Here is a 26521-nt window from a genome sequence, read left to right on the forward strand (position 1 = left end):
GCATGTTACAGAGATGTCACACAACAGTTCACTTCCACACCAGCCCTTAAGGGGTGTTTTGCAGGCTATTCCAAGCTCACAGAGCTGGACTGGGGGAGTGCCACAAAAATTACCAGCACCTTTACAAGTTAAAGCCCTTTGTTTCTTTCCAATGAATACTCTCATCTTGATAGTATCATTGTGATAATAAATAACCTATACTGTGCTTGGGTTTTATGATAATATTCTCTTAAACCTCCACTGCATTAGACCTGTACATATACACCGACGCAAATCTACTACAGATTTTTTTTTTTTTAAGATCTAGAGCTACGAAGGATTTGAGCGGACATGGACTAGGGTCTAAGCGGGGGATATGCCACTGAAGAGCCATTGCTCAAGAACAGCTGCTGATCTACACACACTTCTGGCTAGTAGCTGCAATTGTTTACATTAGCAGCTGTGCAAAAGCTGCAGAAGGATTCCCACTTCTCAGCTGTAATTCTTTGTTGTAGTTCAGGGGCATGGCAACCAGGCAAGATCAACCTCTGTGCTAGCCCTTGTAACTGCCTGATGTAACCAGTTTCACCTATAGGGAGGGAATTATGGAAGTCCACAACAAAGAGACTGGAAAAGAATGTGTCCAGATCTCTCTTTTCTAGTAAGATGGCTAGAAATTCTCAGAATTAACCCATCAAAATAAGGCAATTTGTAGCCTGGTTTTCTAGGTAATTGTGTAAATTTCCCAAACCGAGTGAATGTAGTCATTCCCCATGTCAGTCTGGCTGTCAAACCCACAGTAATTCTTGAACATCATTTTAGAGGGGTAAAGAGCCTAAAGATAAGCAGTTTTTATAATTTTATGAGAACTGGCAAGTGGATGGAAAAGAGATACCCTATTATCATTTGTTGTGAAAGAGGCTAATGAGATCATCCTTTCTTAGACATCAGAGACAGGAGGAAACCAGACATCATTACTTATGCTGCACACAGTACTACTCTTTTTTTTTTTTTTTTTTAAGCTTTCTGTGTTATATTATCTTCTGATCTAATTGGTATAACTGCGGGATGAATTAGAAGAGTAGGGTATGGGGTTTGGAAGGACTGATGTCCCATCTAGAAAATGTTTCCATTCAGTATAACAGATAAAATTAGATGACCAACCTCACTGTGAATTATTGAGGCTGCAGAGGCTGATGAGAGCAGAGCAGAAGCCACAAACAGACTTTGACCCGTGACAGAACTCTCATTGATTCTGGGACTTTGAGCTGCACAAGTGGTTTCAAGTTGTTTCTTCTAACAGAGCTGTACTTAAGAGAAATGTCCTGCTGCCTGGTGTTACACCATTCTGCTTTCTATTGTGTTAGTGTGAATTAGAACAGATTTTTTTTATTTTTTTTTAATTCACATGGTGTATGTCACATCTAGACTGTAATTGCTGTAGTCTTGATGTATATCTGTTTTATGTTACATCATGTAGCAGTTCTTTTAAGTGACAAAGTGATGCTACATGCACAACCAGAAGGAAACTAAAGATCTGACATTGTGATGATTTTGTTTATTATCTTGCTTTAAAAAGGTTGTAATGCAAATTGAGTAATTTCTTGCTATTTGATTTATGAATGATACTACAGCAAAATAATAGTTTTAATTGGTAAAAAAAGCTATAGCCTTCTTATGAAGCAAGTATGATTTAATTCAAACATACTTCTTTTAACTTGGACAGCAATAACTTTGTGCAAGCTGTCAGATTGTTTTAGCAGGATAATATAACTGAATAACCTGGACTGAAAATTGCCCTTGAGGTGAAGTAATGTTTATCAAGCAATAAAATATTTGTTTAACTTTGTTATGAAGCATGTAGAGCATAATGACCAGAAATTTAGGACAGTTTTCAATGGTAACTTCTTGATTTTATGACTGCCAGGTCCAGATGATATCCACTCATACCAAGACATCAAGTCTAATCAACATGTTTCTCAGGACTTGTTAACTACCCACTCTTCTACCCTCATTTATGTTCCAGGGGAATAAAACTGGTTTTCGATGTTATGAAAAAAAAATGCTAGCTTTTCTCATTTCTATTTTTTGGCTTGATCTTTTAAATTAATTTAATGCAAAAAATAATGGGTAATGTTTCACTTTTGTAGACAGACTCCAAGACATTTTATTGAATACTTTCTTCTTATTGGAAGCTTAGACTCAACATTCTCCACATCCATGCCACCAGGAATGCTACAAAAATTTTATTTCCTCCCTAAGCTGAGAAGTGGCTTGCTATAAAGGACTGCTTTCTCATTGCTGTTTATGCAATTAGAAAGCAATCATTAACATGAAAGAAGGTTTCTATTTCCTATTCTGAATTCTGGTGCAGGGGCTATTAGCAATTACTGGCATTAAAAGTGCCCCTACCGGCATCTCTCCAGATATTCTCAGGTTTGAAGAGTTACCAGCTTCACGCCAGTCTGCCTGACCCCAGGCTTCTTCCTTCGCTAAGAGCTGGCTGGACTAAGAAGGTAATTTGCAATGCAGGATAATAACTTTATTCAATCTACTAACTTCTGAAAAATGTTCTATATTCATTTGTGCCAGAAACACATTGTTTCTATTAACTATATTTTTGCACATATTCATCTCGTTCATATAAGATTCCTATAACCACTGAGATGCAAATGGTGGAAGCTTTGCTGGAACAGAAACCAGTTATTAAAAATGGGTCGGATAGAATTCCAGTCGCTCTCAGTTGGAGCTGTATTACCCCTCTCGCGGTACTCTCCACGTAAGGTACTGAATAGCAGAGCCAATCTAGTAACAGAGCAGTTTAGAAAGGATTCACTGTATAAGAGAGATGGGACTAATTAGGCAAGGAGCCATTGATCATTGTGAGGCTTTTGCAGGAACAGAGGAAGGTGGCTGACATCCAAACCCTACATTTCCTGGAATACAAAGAAAAGGGAGTATATCTAAAATGGTAAAGTTTTGATACAGACTCCAAGATCAAAATGCTGCGAGTATCTTATAAAGTAAACTTAAAAAAAAAAAAAAAAAAAAAAAAAAAAAAACACAACAAGTTAAGTCAAACCCCCCAAAATTACTGTATTTTTTGCTTTGGCTGATAAATCATTTTACCATACAATCTGTTGTCTATGAGACAAACAGCTCCTAAAATGTAGAACACAGAGAAAGGTCTGCTAGCAAGATAGATATAGGGAAACCTTAAAATAAATTTTAAAAGCATCACATTTTAATTTATATATAACTCAACACATTGTCAAAATCCATTACCAAGACTGATGTAAGAAAAATCAGAATGGGAACTCCTGAAAAAGTATTAGCTTTACCAAGTTTGCTTTGCTTATCTGCATTTTTTACAAATTTACCACAATTTCAAAATTTTTAGCAATATTGTCCATCATAATTAAAGTGTAAGAAAATATAAAGGATATTAACTTTTTCTTGCTTTATTCATCCAACATTAGGCAACTTTTCTATCAGGTATCATACCAATGGAACAAAGATTTCATAATTACACCGAGCAAAGGTTTTATAATTTCACTGTAGACAAGGATGGCAGGGCTATGGATGGCCAGGAGTAAGGAGCTTAAGACCTTAAGAGAAGGGGGAGAAATTTTCTTCTACAACGTTCTTCATGTTCTTTGAATCTGGAAGCTACTGAAATGTAAATTAACTTATTTTTCACCTTGGCCTTTGTCTGTGGACACTTTTAAAGAAGAGTAACCAGATTTGAAAATGGAAAGACTCAAGCTTTCCAGGACTGTGCAAATCTATTGTGTCCTCCAAGACTTCAGAACCACCCTGGTGGAGCCTGTCTCACCTATGGTTCCACTGGACCACAGAATGCCCATGTCCCTTTTAGTGTGACTTCCTGTGAATCAACCAATTCTTGTTTAGCAGACCTTGCAGCTATCTTTGATAAACACTTCCAGGCAAGTTCCTTTCCTGCTGAGACTGGGATTCTCATCTGATTTACCCTTTTCACTGCTTTAAGACTAGAGAATTTGCCAAATAGTTTATTTAATTGCAAAGTAGGATTCCGTGCCCTAACTAAAATGACTTGGACTCATAAATTTTATTTATTGTTTTGCCCACTTCGGTCCTTCAGTTTAGCCAAGTTTTCTTCTGAACCAAGAAGAAACGTATGAAGGAATGATCATGACTGAATCACACACAGACTGTTAATTCTGCAGATATTTTCTGCCTGCTGCAACATGGCCTTTCTGTGCACTGGTCTTTGAGAAACAGATTAGATAATTTAAATCATGTCGGATATATATTTTACCCAATGGCTCAAGTGAACAGTGAGACTCATATGTTAGAGAATCAGCACTCAGAAATGGCACAAACACAAGTACCAAACTCTACATACTTAAAAGAATCAGCTAGTCGAAGTGGCATGCTGTCACGCACTGATGAAGAGATTAGTCAGAACCAAGTACTTCACCAGCACCTCACACTTCAGTATAAGAAGGCAGTGTTTCTAATCCATGCTATACATTCTTAAAGGGTTTCTTACTGTTTTTTCCTTTTCTTTTCTTTTTTTCTTTTTTTTTTTTTTTTGAGTGCTTGTGGAGTGAAAGTTGATTATCTGATGATACTGGAGATTCTGCATGGATTAGAAATGTGGCTACAGCATCACAGAGCGAGTCTGACAAGAGGCATCCTTGTCAAAGAAGACTTCCCAAAGTGCTTCAGCAGAACTACAAGTATGAACTAGAGTGCTTAATTAGTTTTCTGCATTAATTCTCTCTTAGTTTCTTTTTCTAAGGATGCGACCTTAAAGACACTTGAAGTCCAGGGTAGTTTTTCCATTGACTTAGCAGGCTGGCTCAGGCTCACAATCTCAGAATCATCCTGCCTCATTTAAAGCATCTAAGACTCCTAACCTAAGGACCACAGTCACCCCAACCTGCCTTTTACGGTCAACGGATACCTGCCTACATACACAGGGACTGTAGGGAGGATGGATTGCTCTCTGCAGCTGTTCTTCTCTCTCTCAACTCTAGGAAGTCAGGGTGAGTAGGATCCTAATTAGGTAGCACAGGTGCCTAAAGCTAAATTGGTTAAAATTTGGCCTCATTATATAGATGAAACAACTATTCCTTTGAAGATACTATATGAGCCAAAACATGAATTCAAAATGAGAAGTATGTATTTATCTAAAGTTTAAAGTTTTTATTTACCATTTCATTGATGGGTAAAATTGCACTAATTTGAAGAGGAATTCCCAGAGCTTAATATGACTAAAATATAGTTTAATAGAATTAATCTTTTATAGAAGATCCTGTACATCAAGAAAAACATATATAATTACTAAAACAGTATTTGTTGGTTTACAGCAGATAAAGTGGAAATATTTGAGACGGAATCATCCCCTTCTTTAGAGGAATGTGAGGTTTTCTTGAGATGATTCCAAGTACTGACTTAACTTCACCTTAAGAAAAAAAGAAACCACAGTGCTGATAGCTCTGCCTTCCTCTTCCATCCACTAAATGTGCAATAAATGCATAAAAAAATCTTTTCCACAGAAATAAGGGTCTTTTTTTTTAGGTTAATGATGGCTATACTAACTCTCAGGTTGGCTTCAGAATTTAAAAGAAATGGTGCATACTGTGCACTTCCCCTATAGTATGTCTTAACCCTTGACCAGTGAGAGGTCATTTCTTAACATCCAGAGCAATCCATTTTTCCATATAGAAAGAAGGACGACAAGCACTTGCACTGCAGAGTGACCTAAGCCAATTTTAGCAAACTCCCAAGAAGATGGCTTTTTGTCTTGGTAAATTATGCCCCAATGAAAAGCCTGCTGCTTATTCTGTCTGGCCCATAGTACAAAAAGCAGCTAGATTTAGAGAAGAAAAATCTATGAAAGCAAGGGAACTGCAGACTACAACTACATATATTTGTGTTTGCATATTTCACCAAAGCATTATTTTTTTTATTACATTATAGAATCAAACATTTTCCTCTGCGCGACACATTCTTAATCTCATGACCCAGTTCTTCAATGAAGCTGTGATCAGCGCTCTAGAAATCCTTATACCAGAACTTTTCCTACTTTGAAGGTCTCAGGAACCTTCCCTCCATTGAAAAAAACCCTCAAAGCTAAACACCAAAACCCCAAACCTCTTTTTCTCAGACTGAGAAGCACTCAGACCTTCAAACAAGCAATACATGAGGTAGAAGAGGCAGATGAAAATATTCTGCTAGTAATAACCAGAGTGGGTTTGGGAAGAAACTTCTGCTTTTTGAAGAAGAGTAAGTAAATTTGGTTCATATAAATTTTACAAAAGAAAAAATCCTATGCATTGTTTGATCAAATAGTAGATAAATATATGGTTTTTTTATGGAAGCTATTCTTCCTAATCCAGAAGGCAGAAAATAGCATATATCCAGAAACCAGTTATCCCTGCATGTTTTTATGTTTGGGATTGAGTGTACAAAAATATTAGTATATGAATGCAGGAACTGTGGAATTATCTTCTGGACTAAAGAGAGAGGAAGGAAAAAAGTCAGATGTATAGCTGAATCTTGAGGTTAAGGCTTAAATGGTGGCTTTATATACCTGTAGTGTTTTCTTAAAAGGAAAGACCACTGGCTTAATACTAGAGGAATTAGGAAGAGGGGATGTGCGCATACATTCAGTCTGTAAAGAAAATTCTTGGTTTCAAACGTTGCAAATACTTCTGAAAATACTAAAGAAAAAATTAAATGCATTAATACAAACTTATGCATCATAGCTGTTATCTTCTTTAATCCTCAGAGAATTCTTTGTGCCTCATGGCTTCAGAAAGAATTAAGAAACAATTCATATTAAAGTCCATTGTGCATTCCCCTTAGTACCATTTTCTCCTTTTCCTACAATTACTAGGGTTTATTTTCTTTGCATGAAAATAGGATTTTTGTCTCATTTGAATCCCTGTTACTTAATTCCTACTTGAAGTCATAATCCTCCCTGTCACATCACACCAATCTCTTGGTAGCTAATTCTGATGTCACTGACAGGATTTTGACTTTGGAAGAACTGATTATTTAGGTACACTTTATGTACCAGGATTTAGTCTTTCTGAAATGTACAAAGTAAGGAATACTGCAGCCTTTTTTTCAAGGCACTGAACTTAAGGCACAAGCTGTGAGTTTGAGCTCCTGGTTATCACTTCTCAGTAGTATATTAATGAACTTTCTGTTAGAATAGAAAAGTAATAAGAGTATACTCCTTGGTTTTTTTCCTTCCAAGACACAATTGCTGAAAGACATCTTTCATACACAGGCTGTCCGCAAACATTAAAGGTGAGGTGACTACTTTTCCAAATAGCCAATGGTGTCAGAAAAGACTTTGAACCTGGACTGGTTTCAAACCTGTGCTTTAAAGCAGACCCAGTGTTACAACACTACCTGATAAACACTTGTCCAAATGTATAGGTTTGCTTGGTTTTTTGTGTTGGGTTGGTTTTTTTTTCTGTTTCCTTATGAAATGTTTAAGTTTCAGAAACAAATTTAAGATTTTCAACAGGAATCCAAGTGATTCTTCAATGGAACCCATTCTCACCACCACAGGGGGGGCAACCCCTTTCTAGCAAGGAAAGAAACCTATTTTGGAAAACTGCTAAGAAATAAGCAATTGAAAGCTAGGCACGTTAGAAAATAAGAGCAGTTATTGATTACAAAAAGATCCTATAGCTGAAAATCAAACCTCTTGTGACTATTTGTCAGGAAAGGAAGTCCTGTATTATTGTCTCAGTGTGCAGAGCTGACAGGATCATAAATTGGAATTTATTAATTGCCACAGAACTGTCTTTTTGTTGCACCAAATGAAATCTGCTAATCTTTCACATGAGAGAAGAATACTCACATCACTGAAAGCTCAATAGCTACAGTTGGCCAACTAATTTCAAATTAATGGATTCATTTATAGGATGCAATGTACTTAAAATTTGAGGTAGAAAAAATAAAAAACAAGAAAACAATCAATAACTTCAGTAAATCTACAGAAAGTATCCTTTATTTTCTGTGTCATCTTATTTCATGTTTTGATATATGCGATCAATCATCATCACAAGTTTTCCTAAGGTAGGAATTGCATTCAAGCATTTTTAAACGTTTTCTCTCCGTGCTTTCAAGTACTTCTCATAGGAACAGCTTGGAGACTACACTACCGATAGCGTTCATCGTTTTCACAGGAACTTAAAGAGAAGCTAACATATATTGAAAATGACCATGTTACTAAAATATAGAAGGGAGTTATCCCTCAAGGTTCGGTTTATTTTCATTTCGGGTTTCTTTGGCGTATGCATAAAATAGGTTATGGGAGTGGGAGGTTTGGTCAGAAGATCTTCAGGTATAAAGGAACCTATTAACTTTACAGTTCCTTTGGAAGCCTCCTACTGCTAAACCGGAGCAGGTGTAAATGAGGAGGAGGAGTGCCTTCTGGCATCTTGGTGCCAGCACCGTGAAGAAGCCACCGCGTGTTTTCAGAACCTTAATTAGAAAAATACAGATAGTTCCTTGCATTTATGGGAGCTACCAGCGCGGCACGCATAGCTGGAGGAATGACGTGCCCGTTTCCCCCCGCAGATGCAGCGGTGCCAGGGGCTGGTCTGCGGCCGGAGGCGGCGGCGGGGCCCCGGTGCGGCCCGGTGCGAGCGGCCCCGCAGCGGCACCCGGGCGGGCAGCGCTTCCCGTCACCCACACGCCATCTAGCGACGGGGAACGGGGCGGCTTTGCACGGGAGCGGAAAGCAGAGGAGGAAAAGGCTCCCATACCCGTCCCAGCTCTCGCCTCTCCCGAAGCTGGTAAGAGCCATTTGGATATCGCAGCGAGAGCTCCGGAGTGGCTCGGGGCGGGCTGTGAGGAGCATCGCCGCACTTCGCTCCAGGCATTTCATTCCCCCCCCCCCCCCCCCCCCCCCTTCTCTCAGTACATCGTTCCCCTTCCCTTGAAAGGAGATAGCGCCCCCGAGAAATCCCCTGGACACCTCACCTAAGCCACCACCGCCACCCGATCCCCACCCGGAACACCGCGAACTCCACAGGGTCGGTGCGGCGCTGCCGGCGGAGGCGTTGGACCGCGCGATCCCGGCCGCGCAGACACACACACACACAGACACACAGACACACACACACATACACACAGGGGAGCGCACACACCGACACACACACACACGCACACAGAGGCGCTCCCCGCCCGCCGCCCCTTTGTTCCGCCCGCGGAGCGATGCCCTCCGCGCCCCCCTCCCCCCGCCCCGCGCCGCCGCCGCCCGCCCCTGCGCCCCTACCCCGCGGGCGGCGGCGGCGCGGCAGGGTGGCATGGCCCGCCCGCCGCGGGGGAGGCAGCGGGAAGCCCCCCCCGCCCCCGGCCGCGCCTGGGCCTCGGCGCCGCCGCCGCCCGCAGCCCGCGGCACCCCCGCGGCAGGGGCAGGGGCAGCGGCCGCAGCCGCAGCCGCGCCTGACGGCAGCCCCGCGCCGCAGGATCCGCGCCCCGCAAGGACGTGCTCCGCCGAGTTGCCAGGCGCGATTACGTTGTTTTTTTCCCCCCACCCACCCCTTGAACTTGTTGCTTGGCGCTCGGCGGTGGCGGAGGGGGGTGGGGGTGGGGGAAAGCCTTATTATCGATGTCCCTTTGGATGCGATCAAGCTTTCTCAGGAACAACTACTTCCCCGCCGTTCCCGGCGGGGCGCGGAGATCTAGCGGCAGAGCCCGCATTTCCAAAAGTCTCTATGCAACTGAGCGCTCTCGCCAGACTTTCACAGGTAGGTGCCGCAGGCTGGGCACGTCCGGAGGGATGCGAGAGCAGAGCCGCGGGGAAGGGGCGACACGAAGGGGACGGGGGAAAGGAGGGGGGGGGGGGGGGCTGATGCACCGCCGAGCCGCTACGGAGCCCCGCGCCCCTGCCCCCCGCCCGCCCTGGCCTCCCCCGCCGCCGAGGAGCCCCTGCCCCGCTCCCGCCCCGCCGCCAGGCTCCCCTGGCTTCGCCCTCCGCCACCCGCTCGGCGCCTCCCCGGGCTGCCCTGCCCCGCATCCATCCCACCTTCTGCGGCTGCTTCGGGGCCCCCGCGCCGACCCCCGCCACAGCCCGCGCGGCTCAGCGCGGCCCCGCTCTCCTCGCCCGGGATCGGCCCCTGCCCGCGCCCCGACGCCCCGTCCCGGAGAGGTTCCCGCCCGCCTTCCCCCGTCCTCGGGGGCGCTTCCCCCTCCCGGCGCCCCTTCCCCGGCGCCCCTCTGCCCTTCAACGCGTTTCCTACGCGGAAAACTTGCCTTAAAGTTTAATGCTGCCGCCCGGAGCTCCTCCCCCTGCCCCGCCGGCTCCCCCGGCCCTGAGCCGGGCTCTGGACGAGTCCCCGGGGCGGCGATCAAGGTCAGGGAGCGGATTCGTCCCGCCGCTGCTCCAGGGCTGCGGCTGGGGAAGGGGGGGCGACCGGCCCGGCCCACCCCTCCGCCCCGCCACGGCGAGCGGGAGGCGGCGGCGGGCGGCCCCGCTGCAGCCCGCCCGGGAAGGGCTCCGCTGGCGGCCGCGGCCCGGCTCCGGCGACGGGCGGGGAGCGGAGCGGAGCGGAGGAGGGGCGGGGGGGACCGGCTGCATCGCGTGTGGAAGAAGATATCCTTCCAGGTGGCTGCACCGCTGCACCAGAGCTACTAGCCGGCTCCCGGGGTCAGTCCTTTGTGGACCGCTGCTTCCATCCGGGGGCCTCGCGTGGACCTTGTATCCAAAGGATCTGGCTGCTGGAGTAGCTGCTCTGAATACGTTGATTTCCAAGTGCCCAGATTTATTGGCCTAACTGGTGAACTAGCCCCTGGAAAGGGTATTCTGGTGAAAAAGGGAGTGGGGGTATCAAAAAAGGAAGCAAAAAGATTTTCCGTTAATACTGAAAATCACAACAATGTTCAGAAATTCTGTTGCCTGGAAAATGTGTGAGCATTTGTATTTTTATTTTCACTCTCTGTTTTAGTGGCTGGACCAGAACTGTCTCTAGATTGACTCCCTTAGCTGTAGTAGGTGTCTGGGACCATGGCAGCAGGAGTAGCAGCATGGCTACCCTTTGCCAGGGCAGCAGCCATAGGATGGATGCCAGTGGCCACAGGTCCCATGCCAGCTGCTCCGCGGCAGGAGAGGAAGCGAAGCCAGGACTCTCTGATTGTGCTGAATGTGAGTGGCATCCAGTTCCAGACGTGGCTGGACACCTTGGAGCGCTACCCTGACACTCTGTTGGGCAGTTCAGAGCGGGACTTCTTCTACCACCCTGAGACACAGCAGTACTTTTTTGATCGGGACCCTGACATTTTCCGCCACATTCTCAACTTCTACCGTACAGGGAAGCTTCATTATCCCCGCCAGGAGTGCATCTCAGCTTACGATGAGGAGCTGGCCTTCTTTGGCATCATCCCCGAGATCATTGGCGACTGCTGTTATGAGGAGTACAAGGATCGCCGGCGTGAGAATGCCGAGCGCCTGCAGGACGATGCTGATCAGGATCATGCAGCTGAGAGCTCCCTGCCCTCAATGACAGCTCGGCAGAGGATGTGGCGGGCCTTTGAAAACCCACACACCAGTACGCTGGCTCTGGTCTTCTATTATGTCACTGGTTTCTTCATTGCCGTCTCTGTTATTGCCAATGTGGTGGAGACAGTGCCCTGCGGGGTAAGCCCGGGTCGCATCAAAGAGCTGCCCTGTGGAGAGCGCTATGCCGTGGCTTTCTTCTGTCTGGATACCGCCTGTGTCATGATCTTCACAGTTGAGTATCTCCTGCGTCTGCTGGCGGCCCCTAGTCGCTACAAATTCGTGCGCAGTGTCATGAGTATCATTGATGTGGTCGCTATCATGCCGTATTACATTGGCCTGGTGATGACAGATAATGAGGATGTCAGTGGGGCTTTTGTGACACTACGAGTCTTTCGTGTCTTCAGGATCTTTAAGTTTTCCCGCCACTCACAGGGGCTGCGCATCCTGGGCTATACCCTGAAAAGTTGTGCCTCGGAGTTAGGCTTCCTTCTCTTCTCACTCACTATGGCCATCATCATCTTTGCCACAGTCATGTACTATGCAGAGAAAGGTTCATCAGCCAGCAAATTCACCAGCATCCCTGCAGCCTTCTGGTACACCATTGTCACCATGACAACACTGGGGTAAGTGCAGCTGGTGTTTGGTTACAGCCAACATTTCAACAAGTGTATTGGCACAAACGGGAAATACTCCATTTAAAAAAAATGTTGAAAGAAAAAAATGCAAGGGTCAATTTTTGTTACAGAACTTTAGCGATGCGACTTTCTTTGTCAGAAAGGACATTCTTTCTGAATGTTTTACACATGCAAGTGAGTTAAAAAGTGTTGCTGCAGTTAATATAAACCGAACCCCAAAACTGCAGATAAACTGAAAAAGCAAAGAACAAAACAAAGAAAAACAATTTTGAAACTGTTTGGGTTCCTTGGAATTTTCTCTTAATATTTTTTTTGGTTTTGGATAGTGAAATTGGAATATTTTATGAATATCTCTGAGTTATCGCTGGATTTTTCATAGAGTAATGTGTTTGCTGACAGGACTTACTACAGTGTTGCTAAAGTAATGATAATTATAAGGGGGACCCAAGTGCGATCTTTTAATTTGATCATGCATAACAGTGTGTGGATCTGCCTTTTTGTGTGAAGTGATGTATTGGTGTAGACTTGGATATTGACTTTGGTATCATAAAGTGATTTGTTTTCATTAAAGTGAAAGAGGTATAGATACCTTAATCTTCACAAACATTATTCCTGATGTTATTTAAGACACTGGATAAATTTCCTTTGATTTCCATGGACCTGTAACTTCTAAATGACAAGGAGCAAGCCACACTGACTGGTGACAGACTCTGGAAAATGGTCTGAGGAAGTGTGAGACACATGATACATCAAGCATATGTCTTAAAACGTAACTCTAATGTCAATATAAATTCTTCCAGAGAATAAGGAGTTTAAAAATGCCATTGTTGACATTAGACTCCAATACAGTTTAGTGGAATGATGCGTTATAGTATTATTTTATATGGTCTCTGATGCCAGAGTCCTGTTGTGTCAGCTGACTCTGTGCACCGAGTTGTAAAATGCATTTGCCTGTAATTGCAAAAGGGATTTAAAAGGTCGACTAATTTGAGAAGACATTTTTTTTCCCCATTACTAATTTTGAGCTGTAGACTATCAGCTACGAAACTGAAAATTTGACGATTCCTTAGAAACTGTCTAGTTATTTAATAATTACAGATATTAGAAGATAAACTTTTCACTTTCTTGAAGACAAAGCCCATCATTTTATTAGTCAAACATCTTGCCACACTTTGTTGGGACTGTTGAGATTTATGAAATATGCATAACTTTTAAATTTAGCAAAATGAAAGTGTGCTATTAAACTATTATGAAAAGTTGGTTTATTATGTGCAATTGTAATTTAGTTGTGAAAAACACATTCAAAACATTAAAAGAGAAAGAGACTGTTTTATGCCACCATTTTTTATACAGGGCTTTTATCTTCAGCATGATATAACAAATGAAGATAAATATAGTGCACTGTAAATATTTTATAATACTTGTAAGAGCAAGTTATGCTAAAAAGGAGTGACAAGAGCTTTGGGGATTTTAATCTGCTTTTTAGGTTCCTGGGGTTTTTTTTGGTTTTCATTTTCTTCTGGTAGTGGCAAACTGAAGGGACAAGTTAGCAGAAGTAACAAGTTATATACATGCTAACTAATTCCATAGTCCTGTATTTTCTGATGCGGATACTTTTTGCCATACATTTTTAATTAGAACTGTGGCGATTTCAACAAATTAGGTCTTAAGAACTTCCCAACGTTTATAATGTATAATCTTAACCTAAAAGAGCAGGAGCTGGTCTGTGGTTTTTGTAAAGACAGGTGATCTTGGGGCAAGTTGTTTTTGCCGTTATGGACAGCTTGGGCAGCACCTGTCCATGGTACTGAACAGAATTTTGTTTCCAGTTTTATGGCTGGTTTGCAATTTATTATGACGCGGGTATGGTATCACCCATGTGATCCGTTGATATGACTTGTTTGTTTCTTTCACAAAACAACAACAACAGCAAAAAAAGGCGTATTAGCTCCAGGTTTTGAGGTATTATTCTGAGTAAAATCTCCAAAAGTACTGATGAAATTTGAACATAATTAAATATTTATTTGAATAGAGCCTAAGAACCTCTTTTCAAGTACACAGCCATACAATATTTAGGTCTCAAGGGGAAGAAAAAGGGTTAAAAAGCACACATTCATGTTTGATTCCTTTTTCAAGGTAGTTTGCACAGAGAAAGTTTTGAGCAGGTTGTACAGGCATCCAAAGTTTCACCCTCAGAAGTTCAAATATGATTATAAGTTCAGATATGAAAGACCTCACATATTTCTGGGAAATCTTTAATCAATTCATTAGCTAGATAATGTCCTTTTAATAACACCATGATAACCACATAAAGATTATTTTAAAATGTTAACTATATATGAATAATTTAAATAGAATTAACACAATAAAAGCTTTGAACTCTTTTTAGTTGGTGGAATAATTACACAAAAAGAGAGGGGAATTACAAGGAAAAGCAGGAAGGGAATTACAGAAAGCTAATTGTAATTAGTACTGCCACCTTTTCTCTGTGCTAAAGCAACTCAGCTGTTTACTAATACAGAACTACCATTCATTTTTAATTTTAGTTTTAGCTAAATTAGGGCTATATAAATGGATGTTATATGAACAACTTGTTTCTTTTAGCAACAAAGCTAGATGAAGTCTTGCTATTTCTAATGATAGCACACAGGAGGTTATGTGAAATATTACAAAAATACATGAAAGCTAATACAGAATAATAAATTGACATCAAGTTGAGGGTTTGAGTCTTGGTGTCATTCTCACATTTTGCTAGATAGCAAGGGTATTGAGTAAGCGACCTTTGCAATTTGGGGAGTTACTATCTTGGAAGCAGAGCTATATTTCTCAGTTCTGCATGATTGCTGAGCAATTAAAGTGTCTTTAAAAAACATAGATTACGTTTTCCTCTGCAGAGTGCCAGTGACTTCAAATATTACTACATTTTAGCCTCCAAGGATATTCCAGCTATTAACTGTTCTTGACTGCTCAACTCAAGTAGTACATAGTTGTACATAGAGGTGTTATATGAAAGAAATGAAAGAAAAGGAAGAAAGGAGGAACAGAAGAGAGAAAGAGAGAGTGAGAAAGAGGTAAAGGCTGGGGGAGAGAGAGAGGAGACAGGACAATGACTCTAAAATAGCAGCATGCACTCTGCCAGAAACTGAGCTGATTTGAATTATTAAATCAGTGTTTTATCAATGTTACTTGTAGGAAAAGCAGAAGTAAAGTAGGGGCAAGGGACAAGAAGGAACAAGAGAATAAAATTTGAAGAGGTCACAAAGCAGTTTGTGGAGGTTCAAGATAACAATGAAAAACATAGAAGTTAGGGGCTTAAAGGTCAAGAAACAGGCAGAGAAAAAAATCAGGTCTATCGAATTAGGACTAGCAGACTTATATGGGGGCTTGTGAACATCTGTACCCATAACGACCCAGTCATGTCGCTTTCTGCTGCCACCTCATAATATGATATCTAATAACTTTCCTTCTGCCCTGTCAGTAGCCAGCAAATGAGCAGGTAAGGTTTTGATGGTGTAAGGGTAATGCTTGTTCCCAAATCAGACAGACCAATAGTGTAGTTTGTTTTATAAAGACACTATGCTTTAAATAAGGAACACAGTGCTCTTCTGTGAGTAGTTCTAAAGCAATCTCAGTGCTATATTAAAGTTCTATTTATAGGCTTTGCATTGGGTAGCTTTGTTAAGTCATGAAATACTTTTGTAGCTGAGCACAATACTTTATGAAGGGAAGCTTAAACACAAGACTATTCATTTATTTGCTTTGACTGTACAAACTAGAGGTGTGTCTTCCAGAAAAGATAAAGCAACTATTAATTTTCATTATTTGTCAATATAGTCCATAATGCTTGAGGAATCCCATCTAAGACATATCAAATTCCCTGAAGACTTTATAATTAAATAGGTGACTGGATTTGACAACAGAAACCCTCAAACAATGAACAGGGAAATAGGGTGACAGATGTAATTTTCCTGCAGAATCTATTCTCTCCCACCTTCACTCCTTTTCCATTCTTAATGCATCCCTATGGGTATATTCCATCTATTTATTTTCTTCACTTTTCTTTCAAACTACCACTTTCCGTTCCCTTCCTGTTTGGGGATTTGCTGGCTTGGTACCTTTCCTTCTTTTTTCTTCCTAGCTTTATTTTTTCTGCTTCTTTTTTCCAGATTCCTCATTCATACTTCACCATTAGATCAAATCTTTCATTTGTCATCATCATTATTATTCATTTGCCCTGAACTTTCCTCGTAGCAGGGTTTTTTTTTTCTGACCTTTGTTTCATAGATTTTTTTTTCCTTATGAGCATCGTAAAGTTTCCACAGCATCACTTTTTTCCCAAATGTCACACACATTATCTTGGTTTTGTTTTCTGACCATTGTGAGAGCCTTTAGTCTCTTATGGTCTCTGCATGCTAGTTTGAAAACATCCATCTTTTCAGAACTTGCAGTAAAAAAACTGAATTCAATAAAATCTGACAAGAGAGTACAAAATTATAAATGTTTTCTGAACCATTTAATTATAACTTTGGAAATACTTTTATGATTAATATTACAAAAGTAAAGATTAGCAAAGTTGAATTATTTTTTTCTGTGTCTTTTACCTGCATATTGGCTTATTCATTAATTTTGTGTTTGATATTTTCAACCCAGTTTCAAATAGTTTCTTTTCTATTTTTGTATCCTTCTATACAACCTAGTGAATTTTGTATTTTACAAATGTGTTTGATGTCTCAATCTATTTTCTCTTCACAGCAGAGACATTTAGCCTGATTAGTTAGAACACTATATAACAGAGGAGGGACAAAGCGTAGTGTAATCACCTTCAAAGCACATTACTAGATATTCAAAAAGAGCTCTAGGGAGAATTTGAAATACAAAAAGTAAGGGTCATTTTGATGGGGGAAAAAAAAATATTTGTTCTTTAATATAAAGATTGCTCAAACTGTATTGGGTTGTTGGCTTTACAGAGAACAGGAGTCAATATATTCTTATTTAGTTGCACTTGAGGTCAGCTTTCCTCGTCAAGAAAAAATTATCCTGAAGATCTCTTAGAGGAACGGCAGTTTGCTTAGTTCACTCATTTTTCTTGAGCATGAATTTCCCTACTTCACTTATGAAAAGCATGGAGGGGAGGTGATGCCTAATAAAAAGATCTCTCTGCTCAGAATCCAATTTATTTTGCTTCTTTGGTGGAAGCAGATGGAATTTTGTTTCCTTGTTGTTGTGAGTCAAGAATAAGAACAATGAGATTGATGTGGGCCGGGATCTAGCAAAGAAATATGCTGACAATACAGCAGAACAAATTGACATAGAGAGTAATTATGAGTGGTGTCTGATCTATGAATTATGGCCTATCATTAAAGTAATTGTCAGCGAATATTGTTATTTTAGTAAAATCCTTATGATCGAACCCAAGAAGTTCAAACTGAGTCATGACAATCCATACTTGACTCACATCATTATGCCTCTAAGAAGAAAAAACACAATACGAAAGCTATATAAATCTATGAATACAGTATTAGAAATAGTTCGACTGTGCAATAAAATCTGGAAATGGAAACTGTATTTCTGAACATGAGAACTAATAAATGCTGCAAAAATAAAATGATTATCCAAAATAAGTTGAGAACATCTTGCAGCTTCAGGGTGACAATTGACTTCTCAGACTTTTGAAAGAAAGTCTAATGAACTACTCCAATTACTTGATTTTTATGCCATCATAGTCCACTGGCAGCAGTTCATAATTTGCATTGTGGCAAGCTGATGAGAGAAGGATCTGGTTCAGCAGGAGTTAAGTGGATAGACTGTTCAAAAGATGGAATATAAATTAGAAATATAGAAATAAAGTTTAGATTCAGCCTTATCAAGTTTCATCAGTTACCTGACAGAGTGATGGAAAAGATTCTGTATATTTCTGTACCAGGCAATAAATGGGAGCACATATTTTTGCGCAAGACACAGTCTTTAAAACATCTTTTCCTGAATTGCTTGTGCAGTGGAGGAAAGGTTTTAAAATTCATAGACAGTGCTTAGAAATGATAGCTCTATTCTACATTTCCCGAAACAATAATAGTTACCATGTGTGGACTTCAACCCCAGTCACAATTAGTAGGCTATATTCTACCATTTCTTAAGTATTTTTTTCTGAAGCATATGCTTTTGATCTTCATGTGTCTCTGGTAATATTTTGTAATCCCATTGTTAAATAAAATGTTGTGGGTTTTGTTTTGACAAAAAAAAAATCCCTTTTCAGCAAAGTACACAAATAATTTTGCTTTATTTCCATGTGTACTGAAATAAATGTGAATGGAGATGAAATATGAAATAGTGATTTTGACTAGATCACCTGTTTTGCAACAGATGAAAGTGTTCTGTAGAAAAACACTGGATACAAATATTTACTCAGGTGTCTGGTGTATGAAGGCTGAGATTTAAACATGAGTACATATGAAGATCATGTGACCAATACATGAGTCCTAGAATATTTTAGCTTCATTAAAAATAAATACCTAACAAGGTTCAGCTCTATTATATTTCAAATGGACTGCACTCTTTTTCACCGGTGTAGACACACCTTGTACATTATTAGAAGGCATATCTTAATTTACCCAGCCATCAGTACAGAGTTCCTACTACCCTCAGTTCAGATTCTAGCAGTTAAGTACATTTACAAAAGCTAACAAAACGTTAAAAGACTGCTATCTGTGTAAATATTAAAGCTACAAAGATATTATTCATATAAGCAATCACATTATTTGTGTATTTATAAAAACAGTTTCCTTTTTTTATAGTCCACGGCACAGGACTGTTCCCTGCATATCTGCAGGTCTCCATCCTGAAGGCGAAAGCCTTTGGAGCCACTGTGTAAATGTACATAATTAGGGCTTGGTCCTGCACTGTTACAGAAAATGGGAGTTTGTCTAAAACCCTACAAAAACATTAATGTGAAGAAAGTAAAATTTTGCATATTTAAAGTATGTAGGAGCAGTATTTTGCTTTTCATCCCTGGTTTTTCACTTTCATCCATGTTACTGATTCCTTTGATCTGCTTTAGTAGAGTCAAGTCTTACAGACACAGAGATCTCCTCGGTTTATTAGTTTTTGGGAGCAAAACATTGCAAGGAAGATTTTTAAAGGCATTTAGGTATCTGGAGATGCAGATAGGCATTCAGCCTGAAATCTTAAAAGAGGCTTAGGTGCTTAGAAACACAAAGGAGAACAGTTGAAAACAATTAAGCTGTGAAACTAGGTACCTAGTCACCTTAGAAAACAGTCTTACATGCACCAGGTTAAGTGCTAGGAAAAGCAGAGTATTGTACCGAGACTGGGTATGTCCTACCCCTGCCAGAATCAAATAGAACTTAGAAGCGTTCAGGTCTTGTTAAAATACAATATGCCCTATACTCACGCAACGCTGTAGAAGGAGATGGAGTGTTGTGTGCATGGTATTCTTAGGAAAGAGAAATAAGTAATTAAAGAAAAGAAAAAGGTAATGTGAATGAAAGAGGAATGTAAAGCATCCAAGGGAAAATATATCTTTTGATCCTAATTTTCTTTCTCTGTTGTTTTTTAAACCAACAGTGCAGCATGAAAAGATATGTAAGAAATGTGAGTTATGACATGCGGATGCTGTTAAATTAATGAAAATGTTTTTAGAAACCACGTGCAAAATTATAACACAGTGTCAAGTAGGAGATAGCATTTTTTCAAAGACACATCCAACCTGAGGGTTTATTGATTTCAATAGGTCTCATATTTAGCTTATATACAGTAAATTTGTTAAGACGCTGATGTGTGGTAAGAAAACATAAACCATAACTCTCAATTTTGACCACTGCAAACTCATCCCTTTCTCTGGTATGATGGCAAATATTTTTATTTTGTCTGTATTTGGTTTTCATACATATGGTGTTTGTAGATTTAAGTGGGAGGTTTGAGAAATACTTGCCTGTATTTGCTTTTTCATTTTTTGCAGCAATATGAGCTTTGTAGCATGGTCTATAGGTCTGTTAGTTGATTTTGACCTTAATCTGTGTTCTTAAATGAAACATCTTTAAAACACATTTTCCTGATTTTTCCTGATTCTTTTTATAAAAAGTTATTTTCATGAGGTAAGCATCTTCTATCAGAGTTTCACAGTTCTTTCTCTTTCAGGAGACATTGTGATTTGTGAGTTGACTCAACCAGACAGTGTCTAGCTCAGCTTTGTACTAACTACCACTTGCACTAAAGCTTTATATCAAACAGGAACATGTGAACCAGAAATCCCAATATTAAAAACACTTTTATTATTTTCTTTTTCAAAATATGATCTAATATAACATACTCTGAGCATTAAAACAAAAATGTTATAAAATCTGTGTCTACATAAATAGATTTGGCTGTTTGAGTATTGAAGACTCAGTTTCCTTAGATAGATAAAACTTTTTTTGCTATAACAGACAATATAAACTTCTAGGAATTTTTTTAATTAGTCTGAGTACTTTGGTACATTAAAATAGAGTATGTATATTCCACTAGAATTTTAAATCACCTTGGATAAAAAAATAACTGTGAAACTCCATAAAGGTACTTAAAATGATCTAATTTTATGATAATACATTAGCATGCTTTGATTAATTATTATTTTGGAAAAAAAAATGTTTTGAGGCCAAAGTCTAACTTTCTTCAAAAGTCTATCCAGAGACATGAGGGTTTTTTGCATTGGACTGGCAGATTCTCAAAATATTTTGGCTGATCCACAGGAATAGTCTTTCAAGTTATCACTTGCAAGCTTGGTCATTCAGGCATTCCTTGTAATGGCTGTGAGTCAGACTGTGAGGTTGTGAAGGACGTAATTTAGTATCATGTAATAGCTCACAGTCTGAAAGTGTCTGCTGCATCCTAACTCATTGCTTCTTTCAGTAGATGAACCAAACCAGTTTTCTGTATGAGAGCATATGTAATGTGAGAGGCATCCTTAACTTTTCATTGTTGTTACTGCTCATCTCCCCCTTTTTTGTAACCCAAAAGAGGAATTTTATTACTGTGTGAGTGGCCTTACTTTCAGTTTCTGCAACTTTCATCTCGCCCACCTGCAGCCAGTTAACAATTCCCTAAGCATCCTTATCAGCTATGGACAGCAACTACTGTACCGTGCAAGGTTGCTTAGGAACAAAATTGATGCTCTTTGACACGGTGGATTACAGCTGCAACATGCTGGTCCCCAAACTCTCCTACTTCCCACAGAGGAATGAAAAGCAGAGAGGCAGAAGATGCTTTCCAATTCTGACTCTGAGGAGGGTATAAACTTTTTTTTGGTTTAGGATATCTAATCACTTCATTGTTGGTAAATAGCAGGTTAAGAATTGTGGCCTTTCTATTGAAAACACAGCACTACCAAAAAATCTGTAGTAACAACTCTTTGTAACAGCAACTTTGTAATTTAAAATACTACAGTGTCTTGTATCACTTATAGAATTGAGAATTTTTAGCTTTTCTAAATTTTTTTGGTTGGCTTTGGTTATTGATGCAATTGTTTACATCAGTTGATCAAACCCATATTGAGACATGGATATCAAGGACTAGGGACGGGCAGAACTAGACAGTCTATATACACCTATTCTCATACACCTAATGTGAGCTAGGTAAGTTATAGGTGAAGCTATTTCTTCTGTTTTTTTGATATGTATTTATATAAAAAGAAACTTTAGATATTTGCTTTGTAATCTCTACAGTGATTGAAAATTTAGTTAGCATCTACTTTTTTGGCACCTGGATGGAAAACTTCAAAGAGTACATATTGAAGCTTCCCCACAGACAGTTTAGAGTAAATCTGTCCACAAACGGGCTTAATGATTTGACAAGCTTGGTATTAGTTATTTTCTAAGTGAAAGGGAAACTCAAGTTTTATCTGATTTGCTTGTTGACATGGTAATCAACTACTGGATGTTAATTGTGTCAAAAGATGCTGAGTTTTAGAGGTAAATATTACAAGCTCTTTAAAAAAAACCACGAAACAAACCACAGGTGTAAAATATGATACGTATGCTACCCTTCTTGGACCATGTGCTACTTCTGGCACCTCTCTCCCTTTACCCCATGTCAGTCAGATCATTGCAGAAATGATACCTGCTGAAAGACTGCAACTATTATCATTCATTTAACCGACAGTTTCTCTCCATCCAAGGCCCAAACTTTTGAAATTTAGTGCATTAAATCATTCATGAGAAGAGCAATCATGCTAGTCATGCTGGTGAGCCCTTTGGCATGGTTCAGCCTCTTGCCGTAGCGGCAGAGCAGTGACAGCCTCTCTGCTCCTCCGGGGACCCGCGCAGCTGCAGACCACAGATGATGCTGACTAGTTGTGTCTGGCACACACTACCGATGATTTTAAAATATGGGCACCTTTGTGCAGCAGTGCACGCACATAAGATAAAAACCTAGTTGTGGGAGGGGGAGATAGGAGCCAGTTTCTTTCAGGTCTGTAGGAGAAGACAGAAAAGAGTGCCTGGAGCCAGCTGCTCAGATCTCTTTGGATGCAACTGCCTTCTAGCCACTGTCTGCCCCCAGCCCTCCTCACACTGAGTGCAGCACCGTGTCTGTCAGGTAGTGATCCACGGCGTGGATTTACAGTGGGTTTGGCCATGCAGTGGGAAAGAGGTGGTGGGGTTTTTCAGCACTTTTCCACAAGGTATGTGAGCTTCCCCTGTTTCTCTGTGTAGCCACCACATTTAGTGTGCACTGTTCGCTATGTCTTTGCAAGCAAATTCAATAAATACAGCAAAAAGTGCTAGGTGATGTGGAATACTGGACAGGACAATAGTTTGAACTATGGATTTGAATGATACTCATATCAAAAGGCTGAAAACAGGTTGATTCATCTCTTTAGTGTCAGTGCTGTGTTTTCTGCCTTAATATACTTCCTGATACCTATTTTCCAGCTGACTAGCTGTACTTAGAAGTTCCTTTGTTTTCAAAGCAAACAAATCCAAATACAGCAGAAAAGTTTCCTTAAATAAGCCTTTCATGTTGTCTGTATACAGTTCTTTTCCCAGTCCATATGTTTGTGTGGAAGGATGTAGCTACAGAATTTGCAGGTTGTATCTTAGGTGTGTGGGTTTTTGCAAGAGACAATCAGGACATACCACTCTTTTAAAGGAGACAAGTAGGACATCCTTTTTTTAAAGGAGATAACCAGGGCATACTGTAAAATAAAACTTATAAAAGAATCTAAAGGAGGAATTCAAACTTATTTCTCTGCCAGTTGCTTACTGTCTCTGGGAGGTATTTATAAGCCTTAACTTACTCTTCCAAAAGTTAAATCCTTCTTTACTAGTCATCTTTGTTTCACTTAGGAGGTAATGAAGAGAAGCATGGATCTGGAGGTGCTTGTTCATTTGCATTGGGCATAAATGAAATTTATTATGATTAGCAGAGACTCAAATATTTAAACACCAAGTGAAATGGATGAGATAAATCCCAACCAAACCAAGATTTGGTCTAGTCTCCTTGTTCCCAGTTACATAACTCTGAAAGGTCCATCACATTCCTTTCGAAGATCATAGCAGAGTAGGTGCTTGGGATTTGATGACAACTCGCACTATATGAAAGTGGCAATGTGTCTGCTACATTTAAACTCAAAATATTCTTATTTTGTGTAACCCTTAAGGCCACTTCCGTGCTTTCGACAATTTTCCTGCCTTTTCCAAACAACCCAACAAAAAAAAATAATATTTCTACTGGTTTAAAAGTTTCTAGAAAACTGAAGGAATCATTTAAGTAAGTAACCACTGTAATTTTCTGCAGGAAATAAGTCATTCTTCAAATAGCGACACTTTTGAATTAAGATATGGAGAGCTTAAAAACCTTAACTTCAAAGGGTTGTAAATAATTTCTGTTCTGCTGAATGGGAAACCTAAAGACTGCTTCACATGTTGGTCTTATTAACTGTTTCACCACTGTCCGTTTTTAAAGTGCTGCAATGGAGAGGTGTCAGGCATATTCCCCATGCCATTATTCTGCTGTCTTTGAGGAGGTGTCAGAGCTCTAAACTCCAATTAGGCATTGCGAATGCGTAGCTCTGAAGCATAGTGGAAATCTTAGAGACACACTAAAATAAATGCAGACACTCTCTTCATTCCAGTATTCATGTTCATATTCAATTAAATATTAAAATTACCATTTCATTTAGAGTTGCCTTCAGACTGCAGCACAGCAGAACTTTGAGGGCCGCAAGAGAGGATTATGGTCAAAACTGCTTCAGAGTTCATGTCTTTCTCATTTGCCTTCTGAACTTTGTTCACTTCTCTGCAAATCACACTGATCTCTTTGCTGAGGAAATTCTCTAATTTGGGATGAAATCCTGTTATCAACAATGATTTGGTTTAACACATTTTAGTTCGTCTTCATGCCCTTTTCCAGAGCAGCAAATCTCAAATTTGCCAGCTAGTACAGTTTTATAGTAGTGTGAAAGTACAGTTTTATACTAGTGTGAAATAACCACATTTCCTTTGGTATGTTTCTCTTTTGTGTAAGATTTCATGAAATTGTGTTCCTTTATGCATTAAAGGGCATATTAAACATCTTTCTTTCTTTCTTTTTTTTTTTTTTTTAGAAAGAGATGGATAAACTGCAGAAGAAATAAAAATAATATTTCCCCTTTTTTTCCCTCAACTGGGAAGCTTTATCATAAATTTCCAAACAAGTTCTAAAGCAAAAGTGTTATCCTGCACCACTGCAGAAAGGTTGCTTCTCCTTTGAGGGGCAACAGTTGTTATTCCATAATTTGGGGAAAATAATTTTGATCTAATTATATTTTTAAAATAGTGCTTCTCCCATTTGCTGTTCAAGTAAATGCTTTTTACAAGCCTGAAGAGTGATAATGTTGATGGGAGAGAATGTAGGCTCTTTCTTAAGCTTCTTGCTTAATTCTAAGTTGTCCTTGGAACAAGTCCTTGTATGAAGACCAGTTTATTTGTATACTTCTGAGATTCAAAGTGATGTTTTTAATATGCCAACCACTTTTCTACCGCCTTAAGAAATGAGCTGAGAACAGGGGCCTATGCAATGTATCTGCAGAGTTTGTTTACCTAACTCGTTTGCTACAGAAAAATAGGTTAAGGTCGTGTTAGAAATCTGAATTGCTAGTCCTTCAGGAGAGTAGCCTGGTAGTCACTGTTGTTCTGTGCTGGAGTGGTGGGGTGTGAGGTGAGGGAGAGATGGTGCAGGATTCTTTCTGGATCTTCACAAGAAAGGCCCAACAACAAATGACTTAATGAAACAGCTGTTTTCATAAGATAGAGTAAAACAGGACTATAGATAGCCAGTAAATATGTCCCTTCAGATGCTGGGAACATGCACTCCTGTAGCACTGGATGGACTTTTCCACAGCAGGCCGCACAGACCCTGTCTGTGGAGAGATCCTCCTTGTTGGTCCTTCATGCTATTACATATTTGATTCTTTTTACAAGAAACCAATTCATAAAGGATGTCCTCATGAGAACTTCTTGGTGCACTTCAGGGGAAGGCAAGGCCACACAGGTGGTGTAATCACCAGTCCTGAGTTGCCTGCAGGCTCCTCTGTTACAATGTTCTCCTCAGGTTTATCCTGCGGACAAGGAATTTGTGCAGCACGGCGTAGGCTGAAGGGACATGCAGCACAGACCTGCTTTGCTTACTCAGTTCCACTGTTCGTGCATCACTAGCTCTTCTGTGGACTGTGATGTCCCAGCCAAGTTCACTGTGACAGGTTTGAGGTGCGAGGTAGAAGAGCAATATACCTGTTCGCAAGTTTTCGTTACTATAGTACAAGAGTCGGTAACTCTTGTGGATATGTCCAACTAAATCTCTAGAACTTTTTTCCAAAAGATATCCCATATTTTTTCTGGAAGTTTCACAGTAAAACACCAAGAGCTTTTGCCATGTAAGCTAATTGAAAATCTATTCAGGAATCTTCGAACTTTTTTTCCTTATCTGAGAGTTTGATAACAGAAAATGTACTTGGAAAACATGGTTTATGAATTTCCTATTTCCAAAAAGTTATGAACGAAAACCACTTATTCTTTATTCATTTTTCTTTAGAAATGTAGAACAAAAATCTGAAAGTAAATTACACATTTGGAATGTTTGATTTGAAATGCTTTTGGGATTTCAGTTCAAAGCAATTTTGGACCTTTCATCCGTACATAGAATGGAGAGTATTTTTAAGAAACATTGCTGTGAGAGAACGATTTCATCTTATGATGAAAGGCTGTGTTCCAGCCATTACTGTTCCATTCTTTTTTGACTGAAAAAACAATTAGAAAAATTAATGGCCAGATATCCACTAACGCACATCAAATGCAAAAGATACAACATCAGCCTTGGAAAATCCTTAAGCTGCAGAATGGTAAAACCTGAAAAGGTGTAATAG

The 26521-nt window shown here is 40.1% G+C and overlaps 1 protein-coding gene across 1 annotated transcript in view; it reads left to right on the forward strand.

Moving 5' to 3' along the window:
• The first annotated feature begins 9405 nt into the window (after nt 1-9405).
• The window catches only part of KCND2 (potassium voltage-gated channel subfamily D member 2), a 286821-nt gene continuing 269705 nt past the window's right edge, over nt 9406-26521 (forward strand). The window contains exons 1-2 of the mRNA XM_040596627.1: nt 9406-9746; nt 10944-12117. Coding sequence (XP_040452561.1) covers nt 11003-12117 — 1115 coding nt within the window. The 5' untranslated portion in view covers nt 9406-9746; nt 10944-11002. The remainder of the gene's footprint in view (nt 9747-10943; nt 12118-26521) is intronic.

This window comes from Falco naumanni, chromosome 5, assembly GCF_017639655.2.
Source record: "Falco naumanni isolate bFalNau1 chromosome 5, bFalNau1.pat, whole genome shotgun sequence".
Lineage (NCBI taxonomy): Eukaryota > Metazoa > Chordata > Aves > Falconiformes > Falconidae > Falco > Falco naumanni.